At 37.6% G+C, this 27,911-nt stretch overlaps 1 protein-coding gene across 6 annotated transcripts; it reads right to left on the bottom strand.

Annotated features, from left to right (window-relative positions):
• Positions 1–6: 6 nt before the first annotated feature.
• LOC103698207 (nuclear transcription factor Y subunit A-7-like) lies at positions 7–22,655 on the bottom strand. Of its 6 annotated transcripts, none has more exons than XM_039114587.1 (7): positions 22,536–22,655; positions 15,985–16,064; positions 15,839–15,901; positions 9,567–9,712; positions 3,760–3,828; positions 3,453–3,617; positions 402–677 (listed from the first exon to the last, which is right to left on the bottom strand). In XM_039114587.1, the coding sequence occupies exons 3-7, from the start codon at positions 15,864–15,866 to the stop codon at positions 447–449; spliced, it is 639 nt and encodes a 212-aa protein (XP_038970515.1). In that variant the 5' UTR covers positions 15,867–15,901; positions 15,985–16,064; positions 22,536–22,655; the 3' UTR covers positions 402–446. The 6 variants fall into 6 exon arrangements, with proteins under 6 accessions (XP_038970514.1, XP_038970515.1, XP_038970516.1 ...); XM_039114588.1 differs by lacking the exon at positions 22,536–22,655 and adding an exon at positions 17,070–17,125; XM_039114586.1 differs by having other exon boundaries at positions 7–677; positions 15,839–16,064.
• Positions 22,656–27,911: the final 5,256 nt, after the last annotated feature.

Raw genomic sequence — 27,911 nt, 5'->3', positions numbered from 1 at the left:
ATCAAATTGTCAATCCTTGCTTCGTGTTGCAACAAAGTATAGCAGCTCCTGTCAATGCAAATGTCCATAGGAATCACTGTTTGGAGAAATGGTAAAGGGAAGAACACTGAAAGCCAAAGATATGTTCACTGTAATTACCTAGCAATCTAGTCTAAGATACATGTTCAATCAGTAAACCTACAAAAAAAAAAAAAAAAAAAAGGTCCAAACTCCAGACAAATGCTTCTGTTTTACAGGAACTTGTGAAGTATTTCTCAATTTACTGCACATTAAACTTCCCAAGGCAGAATGTACTTATCACTGACGGGCTATATACTCGAACCTGAGAAAAACTCCAAAGATAGTCCGCCTCATACAGGCCATTGGCGACTGTTCCCGCAGATACTATTATACAGAGCCACTTGTTCCTCCCATCATCCAGCCCATCTTTATTCCTACAAAGGTGGCTAGGATGTTGCCTCTGGCTCATTGTCCAAACTGGACTTATCAGAGTTGAGTAAACTAATAGGCTTTTCTTTATCATCAGAGACTGCAGCGATCTGCCCATTCTCTTGATTGTCTTCAAACTTGGAATTAGAATTCTGCTGATTTCCTTCAGACTTGGAATTAAGAAATCTACCGCCACATCCCCTAGCCCTTTTTAGAGCATGCAAGTGACGCGATTCATGTAAATAAGGCTGCAGAGGTTTAATTGCATAATACCGTGAGGATTGCATGCATCATTTCAAAGGCAATACATGGGCATCAAAAGTATATGTTGCTACAGTTATAGGAAAAATACTTTGTATCTTGTTTGTCGGAGAAAAATTGTAAAGTAAAGTAGATCTGTCTACTAACCATGACATAAAAAAGGGTAAAGGAAGCTTTCAGTACCAGAACCTCAATCAAGAACATTAAGGAGGCAAACATATGCAATGAAGGCAAGACTGAGAGTATCTCAAGCATATACAATACATTTTCTGACCTTGGGAATATAAATATAGCACAAAAGCTTGTGATTAATATAATGACAGGTGAATGCAACGGCCATATAAATGTTCATCTTTAATAATCATATTTAAATTCTTTAAATGGCACCAAAAAAATAAAAAAGAATTAAACTCTTGAAAAGTGTGTGAAAATAAGAATAGATAAAGTTGGAACTAAATGGTGGTTAGTCAGAAATGGGGCTCAAAGTCCATCATCTAGCATTGAGATATCTTATATCTCAATATCTACAAATTAGAACTCGGGGGATCAGGATTGACAAATGATCTGCAAATATATTACAGTGAATCATTACGAGATAGCAGAGCCAAAACTAAATTATTAGTAAAAAACAAAACTCATGCAAAATGTTTACTGCAGTGATTGGACCAACTTATTCCCTATCATGACAATTAATATGACTTAGAAAACATTTTAAGAAACAAGCTTAAAACAATGCAGGGCAACTAGTAGTTCAAGCAATAAATGCTCTTGGAGTGAAGAAAGAAGGAAGCACACAGATCATAGATGACATTTCCATCCACTTTCTACTGCTGGAAACCACCATCGTGGTCATCACTGACCTGACAAAAGATTCTAGGCCACCAAAAATGCAGGAACAGGCTGCATAAGAAAAAACAAAATATGCAGACCTGGCTATTTTCATAGAAAGGAACCAGAGAGCGCAAAGAATGGTTTAAAATCCGGGTACCAGTACTGGTACAAGTCAGTTGCTGGGATGGTATGGTACCATATTGACATATGATATGGTAGTTGGTGCCGGCACAGCAGCTGGAAACCTTTTTAGAAAAAAATATTATCATAATTATTGCTAGATTAGGATCATAAAATGCAATGAATTAATGAAATGGAGAAAATATTTATCTTTTAAGAACTTACTAAATGATATAATGACCAACCTAAAACGCATCCGAAAATCAACCCAAGAGGACAAAATGTCATCATTTTTCCCCTTTCAGGTAAGGTCATTTTTTGGCATTTTTTACATAGATTTTTTTTCTAAAAAAAAATGAGTGGAGGGAGTTGCTTACCTTGGGTTCATGAGTTTCTAGGATTCAATGAAAGCACAAATTCCCTCCCTCCCCCAACTCAAAATGAATAGCGAGTGTGTACAACAAAAAGCAAAAATTTTTAACTCAATGCAACCAAAACTCCCCAGTTCAGCTCAATTTTCCAGAATTGGGTGCCAAGGGTGATCTTGAGTGCCAAACGTTCATCGGTGCAGTTTGGTACAGCCAGTGAAGACCAACACTCAAAACCTTGGGGCATAATATGTTCAATGTACATGGTAAATTTTTTTCACGAAATGGATTTTTCAAGAAGAGCCAGCAAGATTCTGGACGGATCCCTACCACTATCCACAATCGACCCTTTGAAAGCTTATTTATTTACTTGATGCATAGGCATGGGCACAGGTAGAGACTCCCATTTCTCTTTTGAGATAGGATTCTTTTGATCCGTCTATAGACCCATCTGGCTCTTTTGACATTTTCTTTTCTTGGAATCAAAAAGGGAGGGAGGATGGACCTCCCACCACGGTAGGCAAGTTGCTTTTGCAACTTGCATCTCTGCTTGCAACTCAGTCTCCCTTCGCTGGCGAAATTGCAAAATATGAGAAAGAAAGAATTGAGACGCACCATTGGAAGAAGAAGCTGACGCTAACAAAAAATGCGTCAGTGAGGAAATGCAAACCAATGATTAATTAAGGTCTATTTATTTTCCCACATAGTTCATGGGTCAAACCACCCGATATTATTTTTTTATTAAGATTAAAGAAATGGGAGTGAATTCAGGCTCAAAAAGGAGAGATAGCATAGCTAATAACCCGACTTATAAAAGGAGAGTTAGCAGATGCCCCGAGTCATCCAATCGGAAGCATTGGGAGACCTCACCTCCTAGGCCGACGTGTGGAGTTTGCTGGCGAAGTTCCTACCCTACCTTGTCCCTGCGGGAACTCCGGCAGACATCTAAGGCTCTTCCCGGCTATGAGGGTTGACCCTTCTTCAACTTGTCCATGTGGTGCTTTTTTGGTTTTATAGTATAGTTAGTTTGTTGTTTGACCTAGCGGCATTCTGTTTCAAATTCTCATGTGTTGTTGCATCAGGACGTAGGTCTAGTGCATGTTTAATGCAGCAGGTGACCAAAGCAATCCTATGTTATCCATCTGGCTTGTCAGCATGTTGGGAAAAAAATTGTGATTATTGTGGTGTTAGATGCCTCAAATAGGGGGCTTATGTCCCTTCTCTTAGCGACTACATTCTGTTTAACTGAAGATGGATCAATAGGTTTTCTGTAAATCAATAGGTTTTCTGTGAAGATTTAAATAACATATGCCAGCAAATATGAAGTCCGTCAAAATGCAGCCACTAAGAAGCCCACTTGAAAACAAAGCTTGTGGAGATTAGCTATTGCAAAGGGAACTAGAGGAGATAGGAGAGTGTGGATCACAATTCCAGATATAATACCTTACGGCTTTTAATCAACTTATTTTCTGATTCAGCTTTTGCTCGAGATTGCCGACGCCTTAATATACCATGATATTGCTTTGCATTCACATATACAGGTTCTTCAACAGCCTCAGTTGGCAATGGCACTCCCGGGTGTTGCATCCCCATCATTTGTGGATGGAACTGAAAACAGTAGTAATTGATAAAGACATTATCAATGCCAAAAGGAAGATATAAATTGTAATCAGTTTCTTTATGGCATTTGAAATATTGATAAAATAAAATATGCATGCATGTGTTTCTGCGCAATTTACACCAAACTTACCACTGTCTGTCCAAAAGCAGCAAAACCACCTCCATAGTAGGGATCAACATATGGGTAAGCAATCTGAGCCTGCCAAAATGAATATGCTTCAATATATTTAGTCAGGTTAATTCAAAAACCATGACTGCATTCATCTGGTGTGATGACTCAAAGATGCCATTCTAAATTACAGAATTTGCCTCCATCAATAACGTATGGATATGAACGAAGTGGTATATAAAACACACATATATATACGCATATATATTTATGTACACATGTATGTATTGGATGGACTATGCTCTTCTCAAGAGGAGAGGATATCTACTCCTATCGAGTCCAAATCAATAATGGGGCATTTAGATCAAAGATCTACACCATTGAACATGAACTATACCACTAAAAATGCCTAAATACCAAATATATCACATGTTAAAACATGTGTAGATTGATAATCAGTGGATTTTAATGCTTAGATCATTACAAAATATGAGCTCACATCATTTTAACCATCCAATTTTGCACTATCAAAACACATAATTTTTTGTTTCTAAGCATTTTTAGCAATATAGATCATGATCAATGGCAAGAATCTTGCATTTGGATGCCCCATTATTTATTTTGGACTTGAAAGGAATAGATACCCTCTCCTCTCAAGAAGAGCAAAGTCTCTCTCTATATATATGTATGTATGCATGCATGTACAAAAACCTCCATAGTAAGGATCAAAATATGGGTAAGCAATCTAAGCATACCGAAATGAATATGCCTCAATACATTTAGGCCCTGTTTGGGGGAGCTTTTGGAGGGCCAAAAAGCACTTTCTGGCCCTCCAAAAGTACTTTTAGGGAAAAAAGTATGTTTGGTAAAATTTCCAAAAAGCTGTTTCAACTTTTGCGGGAAGCTGAAAACAGCTTTTTGGCAGAAGCTCAATTTTGGAGCTTTCCGAAAACGCTGTTTTCAGCTTTGTCGGGAAGCTGTATTTTTGACCAAAATACCCCCATTTAAAAGTTTCTTTTTCCTCCAAAAAATCTCAATCCCACCACCACTTTCTCTCTCACCATCCCCCCCTCTCTCTCTCTCCCTCTCTATCTCCTTCTCCTCAATGCCGCCGGCCCTCCTCTTTTCTTTTTTTTTTTGGGGAGGCAGCCACCACGCCGGCCACCCGTGGCCGCGTCCCCCAGCCCCCACCCGAGCCCCCCGCCGCTGCGACCCACCACACAGCCAAAAAAAAAGGAAGGGGAGGAAGGGGCCGCCATGGCCGCTGCCTCCCCGGCCGGCCCGCCGTCGCGGCCCCCTCCCGAGGCCCCCCCCTCCCCCGCGGTCGCCGGGGCCCGCCGTCCCGGCCCCCCTCCCCCCGCGGTCGTCGGGGCCGGCCCCCTCCCGAGCCCCCCCTCCCCCCGCAGTCGTCGGGGCCCGATGTCCCGGCCCCCTCCCGAGCCCCCCTCCTCCCACGGCCGCCGCGGCCCGCCATCCCGGCCCCCCTCCTGCGGCCGCCGCGGCCCGGCCCCCCTTCCGGCGCCGCCGGCTTCGCGGGAGAAGAAGAAAGGACAAGAAGGAAAGAGAGGAAGGAAGGAGAAGAAGAGAAGAAAAAAGAAAAGAAAAAAAAAGAAGAAAAGGAAAGAAAAAAAAGAGAAGAAAAAAAAAGAAAAGGAAAGAAAAAAAAATAAATATGTATATAAATGAACGAATAAATAAATAAATAAAATAATTAATAAATATATTTCAATGAAATAAAATAATAAATAAAAATATTAGTAATTATTTAACCAATTTTTTTACCTAGTTAGAAAATTTGTTAGAGAAATAAATGGTCATCAAAAGAGTAAAAAATTAGTTTATACTAATAATTATAATATTTTATACATTTATTATTGTATTATACTATAAATATAATATAATATAATATTATGTTATGTTAACTAATTTAATATTATTTTAAATTATTATTCTATAGTATACAATGTTATAGTACTATATTATAATAATATTATGTTACATTACATTAATATTATACAATATTATATATTTATATATTAATATATATTATATTTTATTATGCACTATTGTATAATACTAGTAATGTCCTTTATGGTCATTTTGTCATACAAAAGTACTTTCTCAGTTTGTTTACCAAACAAATGTTAAAATGCCACAGCACTTTAGAAATGTAGTTACCAAACAGCAAACAGCTTTTTATAAAAGCTCTACTTCTAACAGCTCTACTGCCAACAGCTCTACTTCCAACAGCTCTACTGCCAACAGCTCCCCCAAACAGGGCATTAGTCAGGTTAACTCAGAAAACATGATTGCATTCATTCAATGTGGTGACTCCAAAAACTATTTTGAATTATAAAATTTGCCTCCATCAAAAATGCATGGACATGAACAAAGTGCAACATAATAGACACACATACATACATGTATATAATGTATATATAAAGCTGGACTTGGCTACACACTGGATCTCCACTCAAATCCAATCAGGTCTATATTGGACGATAAAGGTTCCACATTATTGATCTGAGCCATTAGATATAATCTACTATCTCTAAACTGCTTACATACCAAAATCATATCACTTAAAGACCCCTAGCCTATGCATCAAGGAGTCAAAAACTTAGACTGTCTAAATAAAATTAAATTATATTTTTTTTTGTTCACTTAATGCAAAGGCTAGAAGTCTCCAAATTACATGATTTTTGGTATGTAAATAGATAAGAGGTAGCAGATCATATCCAACAACTCGGATCATCAATGTGGGACCACCATTGTCTAATATAGACATGACTAGATATGAGTGAAGATCCACTCAAGAGTAGCCAAGTCCAGCTTTGTATATATATGTATATATAATAGAGAGAGAGCAAGAAAGGAGGGAGGTTCGGACTACACACTTTAGGTTAGCTCCTTGAAAAAGGAGTTAACAACTTTATAATCAATGATAGGCCATCTAAATTAAAGATCTAAACTGTTGAACATGATCTATATTACAAAAATACTTAGAAACCAAAATTCATGTATTTTGATGGTATCTAACCTATGCATCAAGTCGGTACAAAAAAGAAATAAATGGTATCAATTGCACTAGTATTATAGAATAGATAAGGGACGTAAATTGAAAACTCACTTTACAGATCATGATTTACATATCCTAAAACATGGATAGATTTAAATTCACTAGGTTTTGATAATTAGATCATAGCAAAGCATAGTACCATGCTATTAAAACAGTATATTTTGACACATATTTGATAATTAGGTTAGAAATCACCAAAACACACGAATTTTGATTTCTAGATTGTTGTTCTAATGTAGATCATGTTCAACAGTTTGGATCTTGAATTTCGATACTTTGTGTTTGATTTTGAATCATTAACCCCTTTTGAAGGAGTCAATATAAAGTGTGTAGTCTAACTCATGCATTCATTCATGCATTTATGTACGAACCATGAAAATTTAACAATAGAGCGCAACAACATTAGCTGAAATTAAGGTACGTTATTGAATGAAACTTTCAAATATGCAGCCTGATATTTTAATTCCTTATATAAAAGACCACAGATTTTAAAAACAATATGATGACATTCGAAAATTTGTGGGCGTCGTGCCCCCAAATAGATATTTGATTCACTTACTACATAGTTATATGGCAAAACATGCATTGTCGTCAAACAAAAATTGCAAATCTAGACATTATGAAAAAGGTAGAGGTATGTGCAAGCACAGGGATATAATAGCCAAAATACCTGGATCAAGGCATTCACATTTATGTGGAACAGTGGAAGTATATAAAAACATAAAATATACACCATTCCATGGTATAACATAAATCAAAATAAATAAAATCCAATAAATCAATCGATATCAACATCAATGACTGCACAGAGAGGAGAAAAGCTACCCATAAATATACTTCAGCCAGATCCAACATTTAGATGACCATAAAATGTGCCCACAAGCAATCATTCAAAGAAGAGAGGAAATACTTTCTTCAAACATGCATAATTCTACGCAGATGTCAGAACGACACATGTGCAAGTCTGAGAAAGTGTCGAACACATCAACATAGAGGTGTAGGTCAATCAAATCTAGATGCCCTACAATATACTTCAAAATTGCAAAAAAAATTGGAATGTGATTACTTTGAAGACTGAAAAGTGAAAATGAAATCTCATAGCCACATTAATATTGTACAAGAATGAGAAAAAAAAATATAAGACTGCAAATTTCATAACCCCGGGCCCTCACAACCCCCCCCCCCCCCCAAAAAAAAAAAAAACCACCACGAAGAAAAAAGAGAAAAGGGAAACAATTTAATAAATCAGAAATCAGAGTCAAGTATATCACTGAAATGGTGTAGGTCTTCCTATTATTCCCTTCTCTAGCAGCCAATATAGAACTGCTATGAAAGGGAAAAAGTGCAACAGTATTTCAGTGATTTTCAGTCTTTCTACTTTTTTCTCTTTCCTTCAATTTTTGTTTTTAGTCACATTTGTGGGCTATGCTAGTGCTTCTATTTGGAAAAGAAGCCTCATCTCCCAAGTGGTTCACATGCCAAAGTATGACATTTCTACACTGATAGGGAGGTGTGGCTGCTTGTTATAACATTCCTATTTTCCAGATAGTAATTTCAATGTTTCTCTACATTATAACTTAATCTAGACTATGTTGCTTGTAAAAAATAAAATCACAAGCTTCTTATAACACCAGATTTTATTGATTAGAGAGGGGCAGGGGAAAACTAAAAAGACCTTTAAGGGAAAGCCATGTCAGGAATCCTCATTTGTATAATGCTGACATTGGTGAATAGGTCTATAACTCCATCTGCCTCATTAATGGGTGACTAAATCATCTCAGTAACTGTGTTACTACAATTGGAGGCATGCTCAGGTATATTCCTAAATGGGTTTATGAAAACCTAAAATGAATGAGTTTTGTGAAAAGACTTGTTTTATTAATTCTATAGAACTGTTTTGTAAAAACTGGCAGGTCAAAAACCTGAAAATTGAATTTGTGAAAAATAGCCCCCACCCCCCCAGCCACCGCAGCGATTCATATAAATATAGTTTACAGAAAATTAGGTTAATACAATTATTTGTTTTAACAAACCTCATAGACAACCAAAAAGCCCTTAAGAGTCCTGATCATGGTATGCCGTACCATACCGGTTCGGTACCGGTGGCGTACCGATACTCGGTACGCCAAAAAATGCATACCGTACCGTACCGACATTATGCTAGTGTGGCACCGATACGGAGTTCGATACCGAGACGGCGAACCTTGGTCCTGATATTGCAAACACTGATCTTCGTCCCCCATAATAAAGTCATTCTCCTTGCCTGCTAGATCTATGCAACACCATTAACCAAGAAACATTACCAAGAAAAGGGCATAAGGAATTTATTGAGTTGGTATGCAAAATGCAATAACTTTACTATTTACTTTCCATCATAAAATTTTCAATCACTGAAGATTCAATGGAGAAGAATGCCTGGAAAGAGATGACTAATTGTTCTTGAGGAAAATCAAGGCATAATAAAATTCTGGCAGACATTGAAGGACTACAAGCAAAATGTGGAAAAGTCAGCTTTCCTCAAGGTGAGCAAGCATTAAATATGACAACAAACCTAAATATCAGAATAAGGGTTAAAAAAAATTCAGCACGCACAAGAGGTCCATGAAAATGACATTAAACCTTTCTACATAACACAATAAGCATAAGCAACAAGTCCTATCCTTAGGCTCATATAATCAGCATCAAGTTATCTCAAAAGTCAAAAAAAATGAAAAGAATCCGCTTCTACAAACAGTTCTAAGAACAGTACCACAGCATGTCCTGTTTCAAGATGACCCGGAGGCATCATGTACCCAACAGGTGTTGCCATACCAGGTTGAAAGTTTCCAGTTGAAGGAGCTTCATGCTGGATCTCAGGTTGTGCCGGCTTTTGTTGCTCATAAGGTCCACTATTATCTGGATCATTATATACAAAACGAAATAAAAAAGAAACTAAGTTCAGTGCTAAGTTAGATAAATAAGATAAATCACATTAGCTAAGCAAATAAAATTTCAACAGAACAGCACTCAAATTTTCCACACAAAGAACAAAGAGAAACAAAAAAAGACCTACTACCATGGAACAATTTCAATTTTGGCATACAAAAAGACTAAACCTCGAGAGGGAGATTAGAAGTGCATCCAACAATATTTATATGCCTTAGAAACAGTTTTTAATTAGGGGAGCTGGCGTACTGCAACCTACTCAGTCAAAGAGAGGAAGTGCAAACTGAACCCTCTCGCACCCCAACACCAACCTGGTGACTTTTCCCACGGTCCATCCCAGGTTACTGATCCAGATCAAGTCACAGAAAAGCACGTGATGAGGGCTGAAGAAGTGATTTCTGATTTTGGAGGGGTTAAAATCAAGCTTTATGTTTGGAGGATTATTCACCAGTTCTGATCTTGTTTGGGTAGATAATTGAGGTTCCTTTAGACCATAATTAAAATTCAATCCATAAGTCAAGTGAGAATAAACATTCCACTGAAATTGTATACATAGACCACGTGTTCAAAGAGGTTAGCTAAGATAGCTGGCCATTATCAAGGGCCCCACCATTAATAAAAAGATAAAAGAAGTATAGGAATCAGTGGAATGAGTGAAGTTGGAAGAGACGTTCCTTTGAGGGGACTGGTCCACAGGGGGACCATAAAGGGTGTCTAAGTCCAACATCCTTTCCTAATCTCATTTCCTCAAGGAGACTTCTCTTTCTCTCCCCTTTTTTTTCTTTGGCAGATGGTTCAAGAAAAGTTCCTGTGCATAAGTTGGTGCATCTTTTGGTGTCTTTTTTTAAATTTCAAAAAGAGATAAGTTATCATCAAATCATCTTTAAGTAAACAAAAAGGTTTTCTTTCTCCATCTTCAAAAGTTGTCCCTATCTAGTTTCATAAGTGTCGAGGAATCACCCTTTATACACATGGATTCAGGTTTAGGTGTTGGGTTTGGGCGGTTATCTAGGAGCCAGGTCCATGTTAACCCCAAGTTTTAGTAGGGACTCAGCCTAAAAACACGTCATCTAAGTGTCATTTAATGCTTAGGGCCTAATCATTTTTCATTTAACTCCCTAGAGCCAATTCCATACACGGTTATGCATTGTTTTGCATATATCTATATGGTTTTGTTACACATGCCAGGGATCTGAAGTTGAATTGTCATCAGAACAAGGGGCTGGAAATAAATTTTCAATCAACAGGCTCTATTCATATAATAGTAATTGAAATAGGACTTGGAAGTAAACTTGATTGATGGGGACAACAACTATCCATCAAGTGCTATTCTTTAAAAAATAAACGCATTGTAGTAGGAGAAATAGAAACTCCAAAGCTCAATCCCTTTCCTCATCCCAAAGATGCACCACCAAATATATTGCCTCCATCCTGCTCCACATCTAATCCCCTCCATCCACCAAGGTTGACAACAAGGTCCGCCGAACCGGCACTGGGTGCCGTACCGGTTGGCGGCTAGAATGCTACAACACCGGCTTAATACCATATAGACACACGGTATGGCGTACCGGTCATCTGATCAAATGCCATTTTCTTTAAAAAATTTTATTTTTTTCATTTTTTCCAATCTCTTTTTGTTTTCAGTTATTATTTTAATCATTGTGGTTCTTTAATTTATGATTTTGGTGTTATCTTGACATCTTTTTTGTAATCAAATAGACTTGAAGTACAATTAAAATACTTATAATTGAATATACATGTAACAAAAATAAATAAATTAAAGTACAAAATACTTACGAACATCTAAAATTTTGCGAAGAGTCTATGTCCCATAGTCTACATCGAGATCATGATCATATTTCAGGCATAGGATATTACAAGAAGTTTCCAAATAATCTGCCCCATATTCCTGCATCCTATAATCTGCACCTGCTAAATAGCCACCCTGATACTAATCCTCTATCTGATACTAGACTAGCCAGCTGAAGATCATAGTAGCAAAATTTGTCACAAATGAAGGATATCCATAGAGATCATAGCCTAGATGTGTAGAATAGATTTTGGTACACGACTCGAATCCAGAAACACCTAAGGACCCTCTTCCATGTGTGAGATCATTTACTATAGCAATGCCATGTCCCAAACATTATCGAGGGATCCGTCTCCTATATACAATAGTATCCTTACGGGCTCTACCAGGTCATGCACCATGATCCCTATCCTATATGGCATGACTAAACTGGAACTCGCCATAGCCTATACTAGAGATGCTAGATATATTTTAGTTTCAATTGATCATTATTTAATTAATTATTTAAAATTAGCTAATTTTTATTGTAATACAAAAAATCAGAATTTTTTTACTTCAGAAAATACTTCTCAATTTTCCATACATAATAATATTTCATAATTTTTGAAATATTTTTAATTAATTTTTTATTAATAAAATAATAATTATAAAATATCTATAAAATTAACTTTAATTCGGATTAATGTAGCACCCTACCAGGGATGTTACATATATTTTTTTCAGCACATGCGTATATACTAATCACCACTTATTTTTCAAGTTTATTTAAATTTGAGCCTAGGTTGCTTTGCGCATAATCATGCCCAACTCTAAACAAATTGCTAACAAAGTAAAATGGCAACTAGCATGCATACCCTGACATACTATCAATTTACAAAAAATTTATCATTATTGTATTTTTTCTATTATTTTTAATCTAAAATTCATATACTTAACGAAAAATTATGATTTTAGCTGCATTGCTCACGTCATCGATGAATCTATAACATATCATGAAATCATGCTAAAATCCACAGTTTTGGCATGATCTCCCCTCATTTTTTTCATTTTTGGCCAAGTTTTGGCATGAAAAAGAAAAAAAAGGGGGAGAGGGCCCTTTACATGATTTTGGGTTCGTTCTGAGCTGAAATCCATGAGAATCCCCCTTTTTCACAGTCTTTTGGTGAAATATATATATATATAGAGAGAGAGAGAGAGAGAGGCAAAAAAGACATGGGAGGCCTTCTCTGCTTTTCCTCTCAATTATTAAAGCATAACAGGGCCTGAACCACCCTGAACCAAGCAGAATTGCGCAGCTTGAGTCGAACCCACCCTGTTCGAGACCTATTCCGAGCCAACAAGGCGTACCATCTCAGTTCAAGGACAGTAGGGTTTGGTATTGCGCTAAACAAGGTGGTTTAAGGCGATACAACGAACAGTAGTTGACAAGCCATCTCCACACACAAGCAACCTCCTCTGGCCATGGCCATGGCTAGTCTCATCTAGCCTATACAGCAATCATACGTCCACGTCCACCTAGGTAGGTGCCCTGCCACCACTTCCAGTCCTCTTTCCCCATTCCTCCAACTTCCCATACCTCTCTTTGGAGCCAAATTAATGGAAGCTATGTTAGATGGATGTGCTTTCATGTCAGACAAAGAATCCGTCTCCTTACCTATGTCATGTCTTGTCTAAATAGGTATATTAGGCTATATAGCTGTATCCTAGTATCAGAGATCAAATGTTCGATCTAGAGAATTTTCTAACAACCTGATATCTAGAAGAAAATTTTATCCGAAGAGATCGTCTTTTTTATTAACATGTAATCTAATCTCCATAACAAGCCACATTATCCGAGCAACTTTATTCTCAATTACCATGCTTGGTGTCCATCAAATACAGGTGAACCATACCCCAAGTGATTTTATTTCTTGACAAGATCAAACCTATCCACATATTCTCTTAGTTAAGTGATCAATTAAAGCCACTCAGCCTTCATGGGAAACCAAAATCAATCAACACTGCCCTATATATATAGAGAGAGATTATATATAGAGAGAGAGGGAGAGATGTAGACTTGGCTACGCTCAAGTAGATTCCCACTTAGATCCAATAGTCTAGGTCAGACGATAAGGATCCCACATCAACAATATGAGCCGTTGGATGTGATCTACCTCTAAATTGCTTACATACCAAAAATCATGCAATTTGGAAACCTCTAGCCCATGCATCAAGCAATCAAAAAAACATTGTTTCATGTTACTCCAAATCATATTATGTTTGGTGTGTAGGCAATTTATAAGTAATAGATCACATCCAATAACTCAGGATCATCAATGTAGAACCCCTATCATCGGATCTAGACCTGACCGAATTTGACTGGAGGTCCACTCAAAAGGTAGCCAAGTCCAACTATTCTGCAAATGCTTTACAAGCAGTAATGCCATTGTGGCAATCTAGGCAACATTTGCCTGCATGTTTTAAATCTTACATAACACCCAAGAGATCTTCCATGCAAATAAGCAACCACCAATAACAACGAGACAAAACAACAACAAAGACAAAGGGCAAATAAAGTAAGGAAAAAAGTGTCAAGAAAAAAAAAGCCAATGAAAATCACTACAAATAACTTTAGATCCTCATCACACCCATGCTAGGTCTCCCTAACTCCGACTTAAATATTGGGTAAGATAACAAATCTAACTACACCATTTGTTAAGCATAAGGAAGAACAAAGCATACTAGCATATCATTGTTTCTCCTCCTATACATTCCCTATTGTCAATGTGTCACAATATTTTAATTTTGATCAACCTCTCACAAAAAGAACATAACTTCATGCTTTGTTTTGTCCTTTAAAAATGTGAATTCGAACGACCAAACATAGTCATCTCATACAAAAGCTTAAGAACTCTGAAGTAGAGATCATATGGACTGCACCTACAAAATTTATGTTCGTGATAATTGATTAAAAAAATGATAGGAGAGCCTATTTATGGGAAAGGAAGAGGAAGGAGGAAGGCGATCATGGAACAACTCAAACATAATGCCAAGTCACCAACACCTACACAATCACAAACTGAAGGTCCAAAACATTTGTAAGCACATAAGATAGACTTGTTGATAATGTATGTGAAGATGCGCATGGCTGCTAAAGATTTTAGGTTTTGGATAACTTAACTATAATTTTAATTCTAAAAAATCTGAAAATAATTAATTTCTAATTAAATTTTTTCTTATCTCTTTTATCCACCTTGAAAGTTTTTTCAATTCAAATATACTAAGGTATCCTTTTTTAGAAAATTTTAAATTATTTCTTTCTTGCTAATCATGTTCTCTCTCAAAGTCCATCAACATTAGAATCCCTTCTTCTATAATAGTTTTAGCATGTTTTAAGCTTTTAAGTGAGAAATCTAGGTAGAGTTACTATAATATTTTAAATCTTCAATATAATAATCTAATTAGGGTTATTTTTTGGAATTGAAAAGTCAGGAAATTAAGCCACTTTTATATAGTTTAAGGCTAGGCATTTTCATGCATTAAAAAAAAGTGCATAAGCATGCAAGCATGTGCTATCACTTATATCTATACACATAACCCACAATGTACCAACACATATGTTAAGAGACTACAGGTGCACTAGAACAGGCCATGTATCTAAGATCACAAATATGAGTCTGATGCTTCCATAACTAAAAGCAAAAAAAGAATAAAAAGTATCTGCTGAAAAGTGTCATATGTACATTTACAATTAGCAGTAGTATGTTCATTGAAGAGACTGCAACATCTAAAGATGCACAGCGAATAAACCTATCAGTAAAACACTGAAATCTACACAGGGTTCAGCAAGGAACAGTGCATATGGAACATGGAGGTTAGACTGCCAAAGCTACCACAAGCTTTCATTCAGTGCATAATTCAGTTTCAAGTCATGCTACCATATTAACCAGAGAGAAGAAATTGCAATCATCACACTAGAAAATGACACAGTTTTCCTGTTAGCAGCCTTCACTTCAGTTTTGGCATATGCTGAAAGATCTATAACAAGCATTTAAAGATTCAGCAATCTTCCAAAAACAGAAATCCTCCAAAATCAAAATCCGTTCACTAAAAAGCACTCATTATCTTTACATCATCAGATATAACAGCTTAAAGTTCAAGGCAGCAGTAGCAGGAGTCAGCAGAACTCCAAAGGATTGAGCATCAGTGGTATATGGTCAACACCAAAAAAATAGTGAATTCAAGCTATCTAGCATATGAAATGCAAATGCAATACAAAAATGGGAATCATCTGCCGAAAAAAATACCAGATATATTTCGCACGGAAGAAGTCATGATTTGATGAAAACTTCCGGAAATAAATTCTTGAACTATGAGAAAAAGAAGAGCTCAGTCTGAGTTTGCAAAGGAGAGTCAAGGAAATAAAGTCACAGTCCCAGAAAATATCCTATACTTCCAATAAGAATGCCATTTGCGAATTTCACAAAATCTGGGCCTTTCAAAGTTTGCTATAAACTTGACAAAAAGGATCACCTGAAATGCAAATAAAAAAAAAATCAGCACTAAAGATAAGTCTAACAACTTAAACATGTAAAATGATTTAAATGTTTTTAGGAAAAATCAATAACCAAACCTATTGATCTGATAGCACTTGAGTTACACTAATTCTAATTCCAAGATTGCACCAATAGAAAGCCAAAGAACACACAAGCAGTATCCAAAGTAGAATACGGGCTGAGGAAAGACAATTCATGTTTTTCACACAGACACACACAGACAGACAGACACATGCATGGGCACTCATGCACAAATGCATATACATGTAAATCAGACCTTAACCTCTTTTCTCTTTGAAAAAAGGAACTTAAGAAATATATCTATACTATTATATATGGTAAAAGGCCTGCCACTTTTCGTCCATCCCATTGTCTGGATGGACCTCCACATAGTTTTCTTACAAAGCCAGAAGAAACAGCAATTTATAATATATTTTGCTAGATAGTCTTGTTATAATGTGTCGCTGGACAAAGTCAAAAAAGGACAGCCATAAAGTATGTGTTTTGGATTATGCATTATAGTGCATCTCACCCCATGGTTCTGTTAGCTGTTCTGATGGGTAGATTCAAAAAATCTAGGTGTGAGAGAACCACTCCAGGTGCTTCAATCCATCAAAGCTATATATGATAGCCTCCCCTATAACACTATGTTATAGTGCTCTTGTGTCTAAAGTTACCAAAATGCAATCTTTTTAATATAGTATAAAAATTTAAAATAGAAGAAAATATCATTTTTCTATAAAAAGTTAAAATGGAAGAAAATAACATTTTGTTTGGTTCTCTTTCTAACTCCCTTGTAAGATGTCATTCCCACATTGTTCTACTTATAATGGACTAGCTAATAAAACAAAAACAAAAAAAGGAACCTGCATAGGAAAAAAATTCTCGAAATCTAACATGATATTTTGCATCTTGCCACCATGACTTTCATTAGTGCACATTGATTGGGCTGGTTTATGTTAGAGGTTAAGCAAGAGCTCACCTAATCCCAGTCGGTTCTCAATTTTCAAAACCAGAACCAAGCCAACCCAATCAAGATTGGACCGGCTCCAGTCAGTTCTAGGATCATCCAAAAAAATATAAGTTAATTTGATCCAAAGGTACATAATAAAAGTAAAAAGAATTATAGAAAGCAACAAAGATAACTTTCAATAACAAAACAAACACATATATAAATCTAGGATATAGTACATTACAGCTTATAAAAACAAAGAAGCAATGCAGTATTCACTGAAAAATAATTCATAAACTATGAGTGATAAGCTTATCAGATTAACTATAAAGTATAAACATAGTCTATGATGTATGCAACTTTTTTTCAGAGAATTAGGATGGGAGGAAGCCCAGCCAAAATCAACCTGGGTTAAAATAGGATCAAAGCTAGGTCACTGGTGTCCAACATTGAGTCATTTTACTAACTCAACCAATTGGCTGAGGGACATGGAAACTTTCCTCAGAATTTTATTCATTAATATATGTATACATAGATACATACATATATACATAAACACATACAGCATGTCAAATTAAATGGGGTCATCTAACCCCTGATCCAAACCCAAAGTGAGCACTTTCAAGTTTCAGAATGGGAATTTTTGAATCTGAACCAAACCAGTCCAATGAAAGCTGGTTGAGTTTGATTCTTAGATTGACCCAAATCCAAGTGCACCTCTAGGCTCTACTTGGTCACAAGTTAAAGATGGACTAAATGGGGGAAAAAATCATTTAACCTATTAACCTGCCAAATAGTAGCATATCAACCAAGTTATTATGAGGATAAACATGCATTATAAAAAACTTGTAAAGCTTATTTTTCCGCCTATACAAGAATAAAATATTCCAACCCAAAGCCTGGAGTAGTGTATTCTAGCATATAGGGGTTGGTAGTAACTTAATTTGTTTACTCTAAATTAACTTATTTTGCAACCAAACACAACCCTGATGGCTCTTTAGCTAAAATGCTTCCTAAAATGAGTCTCCTCCATTGAGTGCCTCCACCTCACTATAAATTGTATCCAAAATCATCCTTTTTTTCACCTTTTTTTTATCACCTTTATTAACAAACGATCTTAACTACTTTGATCTTGCTGGAAAAAATCTGCTCTTCGAGTTTATAGATGTTTATTGGCTACATATTGTGTTGCTTACATGCAAGAAAAAACTCACTTCCTTTTGCTCAAAATAATCCAGCAATGTAAACAAAAATATTAACCTTTATCCACCGGGTTGGTACAACAATATCTAGAATGCCCTAGAACTTGATAAAAAGCATGCCCACTTGGAAAGGTTTATATGGAGATTCTAGCTGATGGCATCACGATTAATTGGAAAGGCATGCCTTAGAAGAACAAAGGCAAGAATATTTAGTCTCTTTATCTTGAAATATGATGATAATTTTTGGCTGATCAATGGATGTGTCACTGTTTGTCCAGCAGATGAAATAAATTTTATTTTCAGTTATATAGCTTAAATTTCTGGACACCAAGAAATAAATGAATGCAACCTACATCTTCGATGGCCAATTTCTAAGAGGAAACAAAGCGCTTATATTGTGGATATATCTATATTTCTTGAAAAAAAAAAAAACACCAAATGATGCATAATAGAACAAAGCTTGCCTCATCAGTTTTGCAAAACAAAATTTGTTATAAATGTACGAATATGTCGTTCAGGACATTGCAATATTCATCAGTACACTGGCATGATAGATTTTATATTGCAGTTATTTCTGACATTCCACTTTTTCTTAACAAGCATATCAAAATTTTATGAAATAATTTTTACTTAAGATATAAATATATAGAAATCTCACGTATGAAGCATGTGCTTTGACTAGTTTTGGACAAGATTCAGTTAATGGACATGCACCAAAAGGAAGTTGTACTATTACGTCAACTAAGATGGTTTAACAGAAGGTGTGGATATTGACATTATTCTCCCGAGTCATGACACGGAAATTATTATGCAAAGATTAGAAAATTTAGAATAAAGACAGAAAGTTAAGAATATTTTAATCTTGCCCATATCCTTAACTATCAAAGAAAAAATGTGGATGAATATATGTAATAATTCTTAACCACATTGTTGCATGGTTTGTCTTTTTCCTTTCCACCAACATAAAAACTACACATCTCTTATAAATTTTTATTGCTGCTCTGGTCCAAAAAATGAATAAAAAAAAGAAAAAAACTATTGATGAGCAATCTCATCCAGCATGAGTATAAATTGCTAAAGCAATGCATGATAGCAGCATACAATTCATTTGTATATTGCATTTTATCACTTCATTTCAATAAAGCAAGACCAGAAATGTTATATTCTCATATTTCATCACTTCTAACAGACAAGTGCTAAGAAATTTACCGGGCCCCGTATTGGTGGCACCTTGTTACTGTGTTGATACGCCCGGTATGGGAGCCAGTTCGGCATATCGAGAGTCAATAAGCACCCCATACCACGTACCGATACCGAACTAGTATGGCACAGTATGCCTCATACCACTCAGTTCGGTACAGTATGGCATATTTTGGACATATCATACTTAAGATTAACTTTAGATACACAACCCTAGAAAGCCTTCAAAGAGAAAACCAAACTAAGCCATCAATTATCCAATTAGCATGGCTCTCCAAATGTCGTAACTCGTAACCATGGTTGAGCTGAAACAAATGAATAAAATATCGGGTGAGCCATGTCCTAAAGTTCACCATGTGTGCATCTCCTTTCAAATTCATAGTTTTCACTTTTCAAGAACTAATCTGTGAAAATCCATCATCCTCAAAATAGGACTGAGCAAAACCATTTTTGGTGTTTCTAGGAGAATAAGAATCTAGACATGTAGCAATGCATGCCACAAAGTCAAGAGGACAATAGCATAGTATGCTTATGATAAAGCTATGATAGTAATGTAGTCACCCTAGGGCTAAGAATATCACAAAAACTATAAAAAAAAAAATCACATCATGTCAAGATGTATATTAAATTCATTGTGGATCTATGTAAAGCTATTTTGCATGGATTAAAAATGTGCTATATATATTGAAACTTCAAAATATGTCAATAGGTTGTAGACTAGGGAAGAAATACAGTGAGAAAAGATTCAAACAAGATAATGCTACATATAACAACAGGTCCCATCTTACCTACATATGGCCGGCTTTACCTGCAATACTAAAGGATGATCTGTCAACATTTAGGAAAGTTTTATGACCAGATCTCAGCAAGATATTTATCCTTTAAATTAGCATCAAATTCTTGGGGTTGGTGGATAAGAAACTTGCCTTACTAGTTATGCAATGTAAGCTCGTGAAACCAAAAACGACCCTCTAAGATTCTCAAGGATTTTCATACAGTGTAAAGAAGGACACAAAGCTAACCAAATAGTCCATAAAAGTATAATTCACACAATGTAGATTTAAGGTAGTGTTTTGTGACTGTAGCATGCGGACAGTCAAGCAACTGCATAGTGCATATACAGTATGCAGTCTGCATATGCAGGAGAATATACAGTCACTATTTTTAACTATTTAACAATAGCAATATTAGTAACAATAACAACTATGATTAGTGTTTTAGTAGTTAATACCTAGTAACAGTAGTTTTGACAAAATTAACATATTAATATTATTAATATCTGTATGAGGCCCACTTGAAACCATATCAAATCTAACCATCAGTTTGGACTTGATTCATCTGCACAAGCCCATATAAGAGTAGGGTGTATGTCTGGCCCTTGAATGCCAAGAGAGCTACATATGCGGCTGGACAATGGTAAACAAGCCACATATGCGGCTGCACAATGCTAAGTAAGCTGCATATGCGACCGCACAATGCTAAGTGGACTGTCTTCTGGCACATGTGCAGCATGACCTCATATTGTAACCACATATGCACAATGTCGTGCCGCCGAAGGACTGCATCCGCATGCGTAAGCACATAAGCAGACTCACACACGAGGCATTTTGAAACACTGACTTAAGGTATGTACATTGTTTTCTTTGAGAATAGATAAGGTATGTTTATTGAAACTGTCAAAACTAAAATTGCACATCAATAGTATTATTTTCTTAAGTGGCAGAATTGATCTCATAGGATTGTTCTGGTACAAGTATATTGCAAACTCACACATAACTGCAGTCTCAGCAATTTCAAATTGAATAATCTATTAACAGCCTGAGCTTGAAATGGCTACTGTCGCAACATAATACAAGAGTTCCCATCCAGGTCCAAGATTGGGTTTACTAAAACATCCATCAAAGGAATTCGTATCTCCTATCAAGTTCCAAACTTTTGTATACGGGAGGTAACTTTTTACTTTTCAAAAATGTCAGAGTCACATTTCTGGTAAAAGTGATGACATATATCAACTTATACATATCTTCTATCCTAAACATACTCATTGCAGGACTGGTCTAGTAAGTCTTCTACCTAAAGACTGCGCCTCAGAACATACCAATTAAAGATTGACCGACGTGTGGTTAACAAAATGGAATACTTCTACATTAGTATCTCACATGTGAGCAATTGCAATATCAGTCACTTCAGAATTTGTCCAAACCGAGCATCTCAAATTCATCAAATCTTGGACTATGACTATAACGATATGTCATATTCTTCCAAACTTCAGCCATAGAATTAAAGATGTCAAAATTCATCATCATTCAAGGATCAAAGATGGCATCCTGGAGGCCACAGTCTTACTCAAAAGTTGAAGCTTTCGTTTTCTGAAACCGCATTGGTTGTTTCCTCATGACCCTTTTCCCTTCCCAGTCTATGATCCTTTCACATTAACTAATGCTGCTCTATTCTTTTTTCTTTTTTTTCTTGGAAATTCAAAAACCATTATAGAATATGTTGCGATAACATCAAGAAAGAAGGCATGATTTGTACAAAAGGTTGTTCAAGTGATTTTGGATTATGATAATCTTATCATGGAGCTATTCATGGGAAATTTAGAAATTTACTCATAAAAATTCACTAAAACATAGTCCAAGCCCTCAAACAAGGGATCTTCAGCCATGCAACTATGTTGACACCAAACACACACAACCAAGGTTTAGACTAAACAAGATCAAACGTGTAAATAACAACTAAAACGGAGGAAAGGGAAAAAAGAAAAAAAAACTAACCGGTAAAAGGAAAAATAAAGAACAAAAATTATGCAACGAAACAAAGAGAAAAATGGGTTCCTCCGCAAAACAACGTACGAGCGAACCCTACGTGATCGCATACGACAGAACAGACCACTTAGGGTTTCGAACGGGATCGAATTCACCTCATTAATCCTACCAACGGAAAATCGTCAGAATCAGGAAGATTCAAGATCGACGAAGATAATTCGACAAAATCAACGCAAGATCGCAGACATATTAGACACACACTAGATTCCAAAAACTAGGGCTTAATTTCAAAACCGAAACGAAAAAAAAAATCTTTTCTCGTTCCATACCTGAAACCCTTTTCCTTTCTTTCTCTACGCTCGGCGGATGAGTGTGGAGAACTTCGATACGGATCTCTCTGTACTACCCCTCTCACTTTATCCGCCTTGATCCCGTGTTTTAAAAAAAAATATAAATAACGAAGAAACATTTCCTTTTTTGTTTTCGTTTTGGGGAACCGCAGCCAAATACTCGAACGCTTTCTTGCCAAATGGCGCGAAATGATTGGTCTAACGAAGAAGATCGCGCGTTGGGTCTTGTAGCAGATTATTTTGGGGAGGGTATGGGAATAACTTGGAGGCGTGGACTGATCTGGGCCATTCGTTTATTCAAGGGATATCGGGCGGGCAACTTTTGGTGCTGCCCGGACACGGGGACGGGCAGGGAGGGGGAGACGCTGGCGACCGCTGACGAATGGTTACGCGGGCGGGTCGGGCAGCACGGGGGCGGCCGGGCAACTGGACCTTTATTTTACCGTATTTTCTTTAATACTTTAAAAAAATTTAAAAATTAAATAAAAATAAGATGGTGACGAAGAAAAACATAGGTAGCTTCTTCCGCCGCCACCGATGTGCTAGATCATCTTCTTCTACTACTGCTGATGCCCCAACTCCATTTCCTTTGCTACTTCTGTGATTAACGGAGTCCGTTCATTTTATAACTTAAAAGAAAATAAATATAAAATAAATAATTAATGGATATATATCATCTGATCAGATAGTGTATACTAATAAAAAATATATTCTAAAAATTGTACATCGATTTACCTTAAAGTATGTATTGAATCACTGCCAAATATGTATTGAATAAGCATGCAGTATGTTTTAGAAACTCGATAAGTGTGTATCATCGGCCATATAATATGTATTGGTAAATATGATATTTTGGAAATATGTATTAATTTGTTTGTAAGTATGTATTGGATTGCTAGATGACTAATTTGTTAAGCATGTATTATCTGACCATAAACTGTATACCGGTGAACACCATGGTCTAAAAATTATATATCGATTTACCTATTGATTTGCTAAATAACTAATTTGCTTGGTGTGTATTACTTGGCCACCGCAGTTTTCTTTCCTTTTTAGTTTTTGTAATCATCGAAATCATGACTTCGTTAGTAGAAAGAATCTATGACTTTTAGGATTCTTTTTTAAAATGTGCGAAAACATGGCAAAATAGGAAGCCCGCTATATATTTTTTTTTGTGCCCGCCCCATATAATTTTTGTGCGGTCCAAAAGAAGCCCTGCCCGTTGGCCACGGTCGGTGACCCACTTGACTGTTCCTCCATGAATCAAACCAGTGTATTACACTTCATCCCAACCTGGGGATCTCTGGATGGTAATTTTTGTTGTGTTACAAGCATAATTTGATGATTGCCTATGATCGACCTGATCACGATTAGCAGAATGCTTCCTGGACCATTCGATGGTCTGGTCCTTTCAGATGTGCATCAAGATTCGTGGAAAGAATTGCTTTTTGATGTGCTGCTCACGTGCATTTCCCGTCACATATGATTTACAATTTACATGTTTCTTGATGCAGATCTAAGGGCATGTATTTTTTCGGATAATCCAATGGTTTTACGAGCTGAGCTAATCTGCTTTCTAGGCACAATGTATTGTCGATGGAAACTATTCGGTGAATAAATAATTCATATCAAACTAAAAGGCAATAATAACTTTTTTTCCTAAATTGCATACTCCATTTTCTCTATTTCAATCATTTAACTTGAAAAATTATTTATCCTAAAATTCATATCTATGGCCACCAGGGCCGGCCCGAGGCCTTACGCAACCACTAATTTTTTTTCTAAATTGCATACTCCATTTTCTCTATTTCAATCATTTAACATGAAAAATTATTTATCCTAAAATTCATATCTATGGCCAGTTGGCCGCATAGCAAGGACGGGCCAAGACTTTATTACGAAATCAACATAAGTGGTTTGGGTTAACTCAGATCGACCTAGCCTTATTATTCAATGCTTAAGTTTATGGACTGATGTCCAACATAAGGGAATGAATGATCGAAGAATGGTGCATGGATGGTGAAACGGATCCAGAAACTAATTCTAGTTTAGATAACATCTTGGGCTTTGATTGGTCTATGGTAGTTGCACAATATAAGCTGCAATCAAGGGGCATCTCCAAAGCCCCAATAATATTCAGAATTTCTGGGGGGTTCTATTAAGCAAGCTTTCCATGAATCTCTTGTACCTTGATTCTCTGTTGTTGCGACCATTCTACCATGAGGAATCCTCTGTCTTGTACTGAATTATCCTTTAGATTTGTTTTGCTCAACTATAAGTCATCACATCCCTTCTTGCTTAATTCTGCACACTACTAGAAATTGTGAAGACCTTATACTGAGGTACTTCCAAATCCTATCTCTCTGCTCGATTCGGCAAGCCGGCGATCCAATTGATCATCGTTCTAGTTTTCTAGAGAATATTTTTTGGGTAGGATAGAATGCCAAAGAAAACTCTGAGGCAATAAGCCAGTATGGAACTTCCGAAGGAAATGACCACATAGAACCCATCGATCCTTTGATTAATGAATACGAGAGAATGAGCTTGTGCTTATTGACAAACATGGCAAAGAGAGGGCCTCTTACTCGAAGAAGAAGAAAACTCCCCAATTGCCTAGCCATAAAATGGATGAAGAGTCTCACTTAAAATCTCCTCATACAAATTGAATCGTCCCAAAATATCTATTATTTTTGCATCGATGCTTGAATCTTACAAATATGAATTTATACTAACTCCTTATATACTAGAATAGAAGAAATTTCTTGACGGGTAAATGCCCAATAAATTATCCTATTTTGAAAAATCATCCAACCACCATTCTAATAAAAGTTGACTAAATCACCAACAAGATATTATAACTCTCAAGATGCAGGATAGTTGGGCTTCTTCCTTGTATCCACATAGTGGTACTCACAATAGCAGCATGCTTGAGAACAAGAGAACTGTTGCACGCGACGCTAGATGTACTCTTCTCATTCACCACCATCTTTTGTTTACATTACTAAAGTTGCCCAACCATTTCCAAAAATATATTGCTTACAAAAAGGTTCGATCTAATTCTCTTCTCCATAATTAGATTCTCATCAAACATTATATGGAAGTCGAACATTAGATCGGAAACAGCTATATGAACATCAACAAAATTATCTTATCGTGGAGGGGCTTTAAGGACTGCAATTCACATAGAGGTGACAGCATTGAGAAGGGGAGGTGGGAAAAAGAGAGGGAGCTGAATGGAGATTCGAGTGAGGATGAGAAGCTTGTTCGCTAAACCATGTAATTCTATCAAAGATGACATATGTATTTTGAACTTTCTAGTTGACAAAATTTTATTTAGGTTTTCGAACCATTATATCCATTATTTTGAGCCATGATTGTATAGTATATTTATCATAAAAGAGAGACCTCTAACATTTAATGAGAAAAAGAAGACCACCATATCATAATATCTTTGTTTGATAGTTGAATCTTGATACTTCCTTAAAATTTAAATCAGATTAGCCATAAGGTGCTGAAATGTGACAGCTCTTTAATTTGTAAAAGGTCTTTCTTCAAGGCCTTGTTTTTTTATCCCACAGAACTAAAATGTGCTAATGAAAATTTTTGCAAGTTTCTACTATTCGCAGATGATTGTCTACTCCTGGCCAGGGCGCAGGTAGAGGATGCACGAGTACTCAGGAGAGTATTAGCGGAGTACTGTGCTATGTCGGGTCAGAAGGTAAATCTTCAGAAGTCAACGATTTCCTTCAGCCCTAGCACTGAGCATAGGGTCAGACAGGAGATTCGGGGGTTACTTGGGATGCCGGCTCAGGACGGGACCTGGAGTTACCTGGGAGTACCCATCACGGGTCAGAGGTTACGGGTGGCGGAGTGTTCTGGTCTGGTGCAGAGGATTCAGAGCAGACTGGAGGGTTGGAGGGCATCTTCACTTTCCATGATGGGTAGATTGACGCTGATTAGGTTAGTGCTAGCTTCCATGCCTGTCCACTTCATGGCCAACACAGTAGTTCCGAAAACAGTGCTAATGAGGATTGAGCGGCTACTTTGGAGCTTCCTGTGGGGGTCGTATGGAGGGGGTCACGGGATGCATCTAGTGGCATGGGAGAGTGTCTGCCTACCAGTGAGTGAGGGTGGCCTCGGAGTCTCGTCTCTAGTGGAGCGACGTGAGGCGCTGATTGCCCGACATGCAGCTCGATTCACGCTGGAGCCACAGGGTTTCTGGAGTCAGACCATGGCTACCAGATATGGTCGTACTAGCACTGCAGGGGCGATTCGCAGTGGGCGTCGCTGTTCATTCATGTGGCAAGAGATTGCCAGATATCTTCCCATGGTCGAGGAAAACACTAGATGGTTGATAGGAAACGGGCAGAGTATTGATGTGGTTGGTGACCCATGGGTGGGTGCCCTACCCTTGAGACGCTGGCCGACTATGGTTGACATTGAGGCAGTCGAGGGACTGCGGGTCTGTGACCTCCTTGTCCCGGGCGGGGTTGCCTGGGATGAGGATAGGTTGGGTCACATGTTTGGGGCACACTTGGCTGAGAGGGTTAGGTCCCTTCCGATCCCAGGGTATGTGGGTCCGGATACCCGGGTGTGGAGCACGTCGTGCAGGACCGGAGTGAGGGTGGGGGACCTCTCCCGTGTGCTCCGGCCAGAGCATGAGCCAGGGCCGGATTGTGCCTGGGTCTGGCGCCTAGGCCTCCATCCGAGGGTCGCACTGTTCTTATGGAAGGTCGCTTGGGTTCGGCTTCCGACAAGAGCAGTATTGAGCGAACGGGATTTGAGGATGCCCCCAGCGTGCGGGGCATGCGGAGCTGATGAGTCGGTGGACCATGTACTGTTTCAGTGCATATGGGCGAGAGCGGTGTGGTGTGCGGCGGGGCTGCCATGGGATGGTTGGACCCGTGGGGACCAGTTCTTACGAACTATCCGCTGGTGGTCGGGTAACCCATTGACTCGCCAAGAGGCGATTAGAGCGACCTGCACAGCATACCAGATATGGCTGGCCAGGAATGCTCGAACCTTTGGTGAGCAGAGCAAGTCGCCAAGGCTCGTGGCGGAGAGCGCCCGGGCGCAGGCGGCAGAGTTTAGTCATGCTTTCTCCTTAGATGGACTTTTGATAGCTCGGGATATCTGGGGTTCCCCTTCTGCCTCGGCAGTTTCTCACACGGTGTTTTTCACCTGGGAGCCCCCACCCCCAAGCTTCCTCAAAGTCAATTTTGATGGGTCCGTGCTGGATGGTGGCACGATAGGTGGAGCGGGTTTTGTTATTCGGGACCCGACCTCCAGGGTAGTGACGGCAGGAGGCTGTCAGGTATTTGACTGTACGGTCCCTGGAGCGGAGCTGAGAGCTGC

Source organism: Phoenix dactylifera, chromosome 16, assembly GCF_009389715.1.
Source record: "Phoenix dactylifera cultivar Barhee BC4 chromosome 16, palm_55x_up_171113_PBpolish2nd_filt_p, whole genome shotgun sequence".
NCBI lineage: Eukaryota > Viridiplantae > Streptophyta > Magnoliopsida > Arecales > Arecaceae > Phoenix > Phoenix dactylifera.
Note: the sequence above shows the minus strand (reverse complement) of the source record. Positions and strands in the feature narration are given on the sequence as shown.

Excerpts from the sequence above, each read along its gene's own strand:
- LOC103698207 (XM_039114586.1), bottom strand. The coding sequence starts at position 15,866 with ATGACTTCTTCCGTGCGAAATATATCTG. Across the intron at positions 3,829-9,566 it reads TTGAAACAGGACATGCTGTG|GCTCAGATTGCTTACCCATA; the intron begins GTACTGTTCTTA and ends TCATTTTGGCAG. Across the intron at positions 3,618-3,759 it reads CTGCTTTTGGACAGACAGTG|TTCCATCCACAAATGATGGG; the intron begins GTAAGTTTGGTG and ends TACTGTTTTCAG.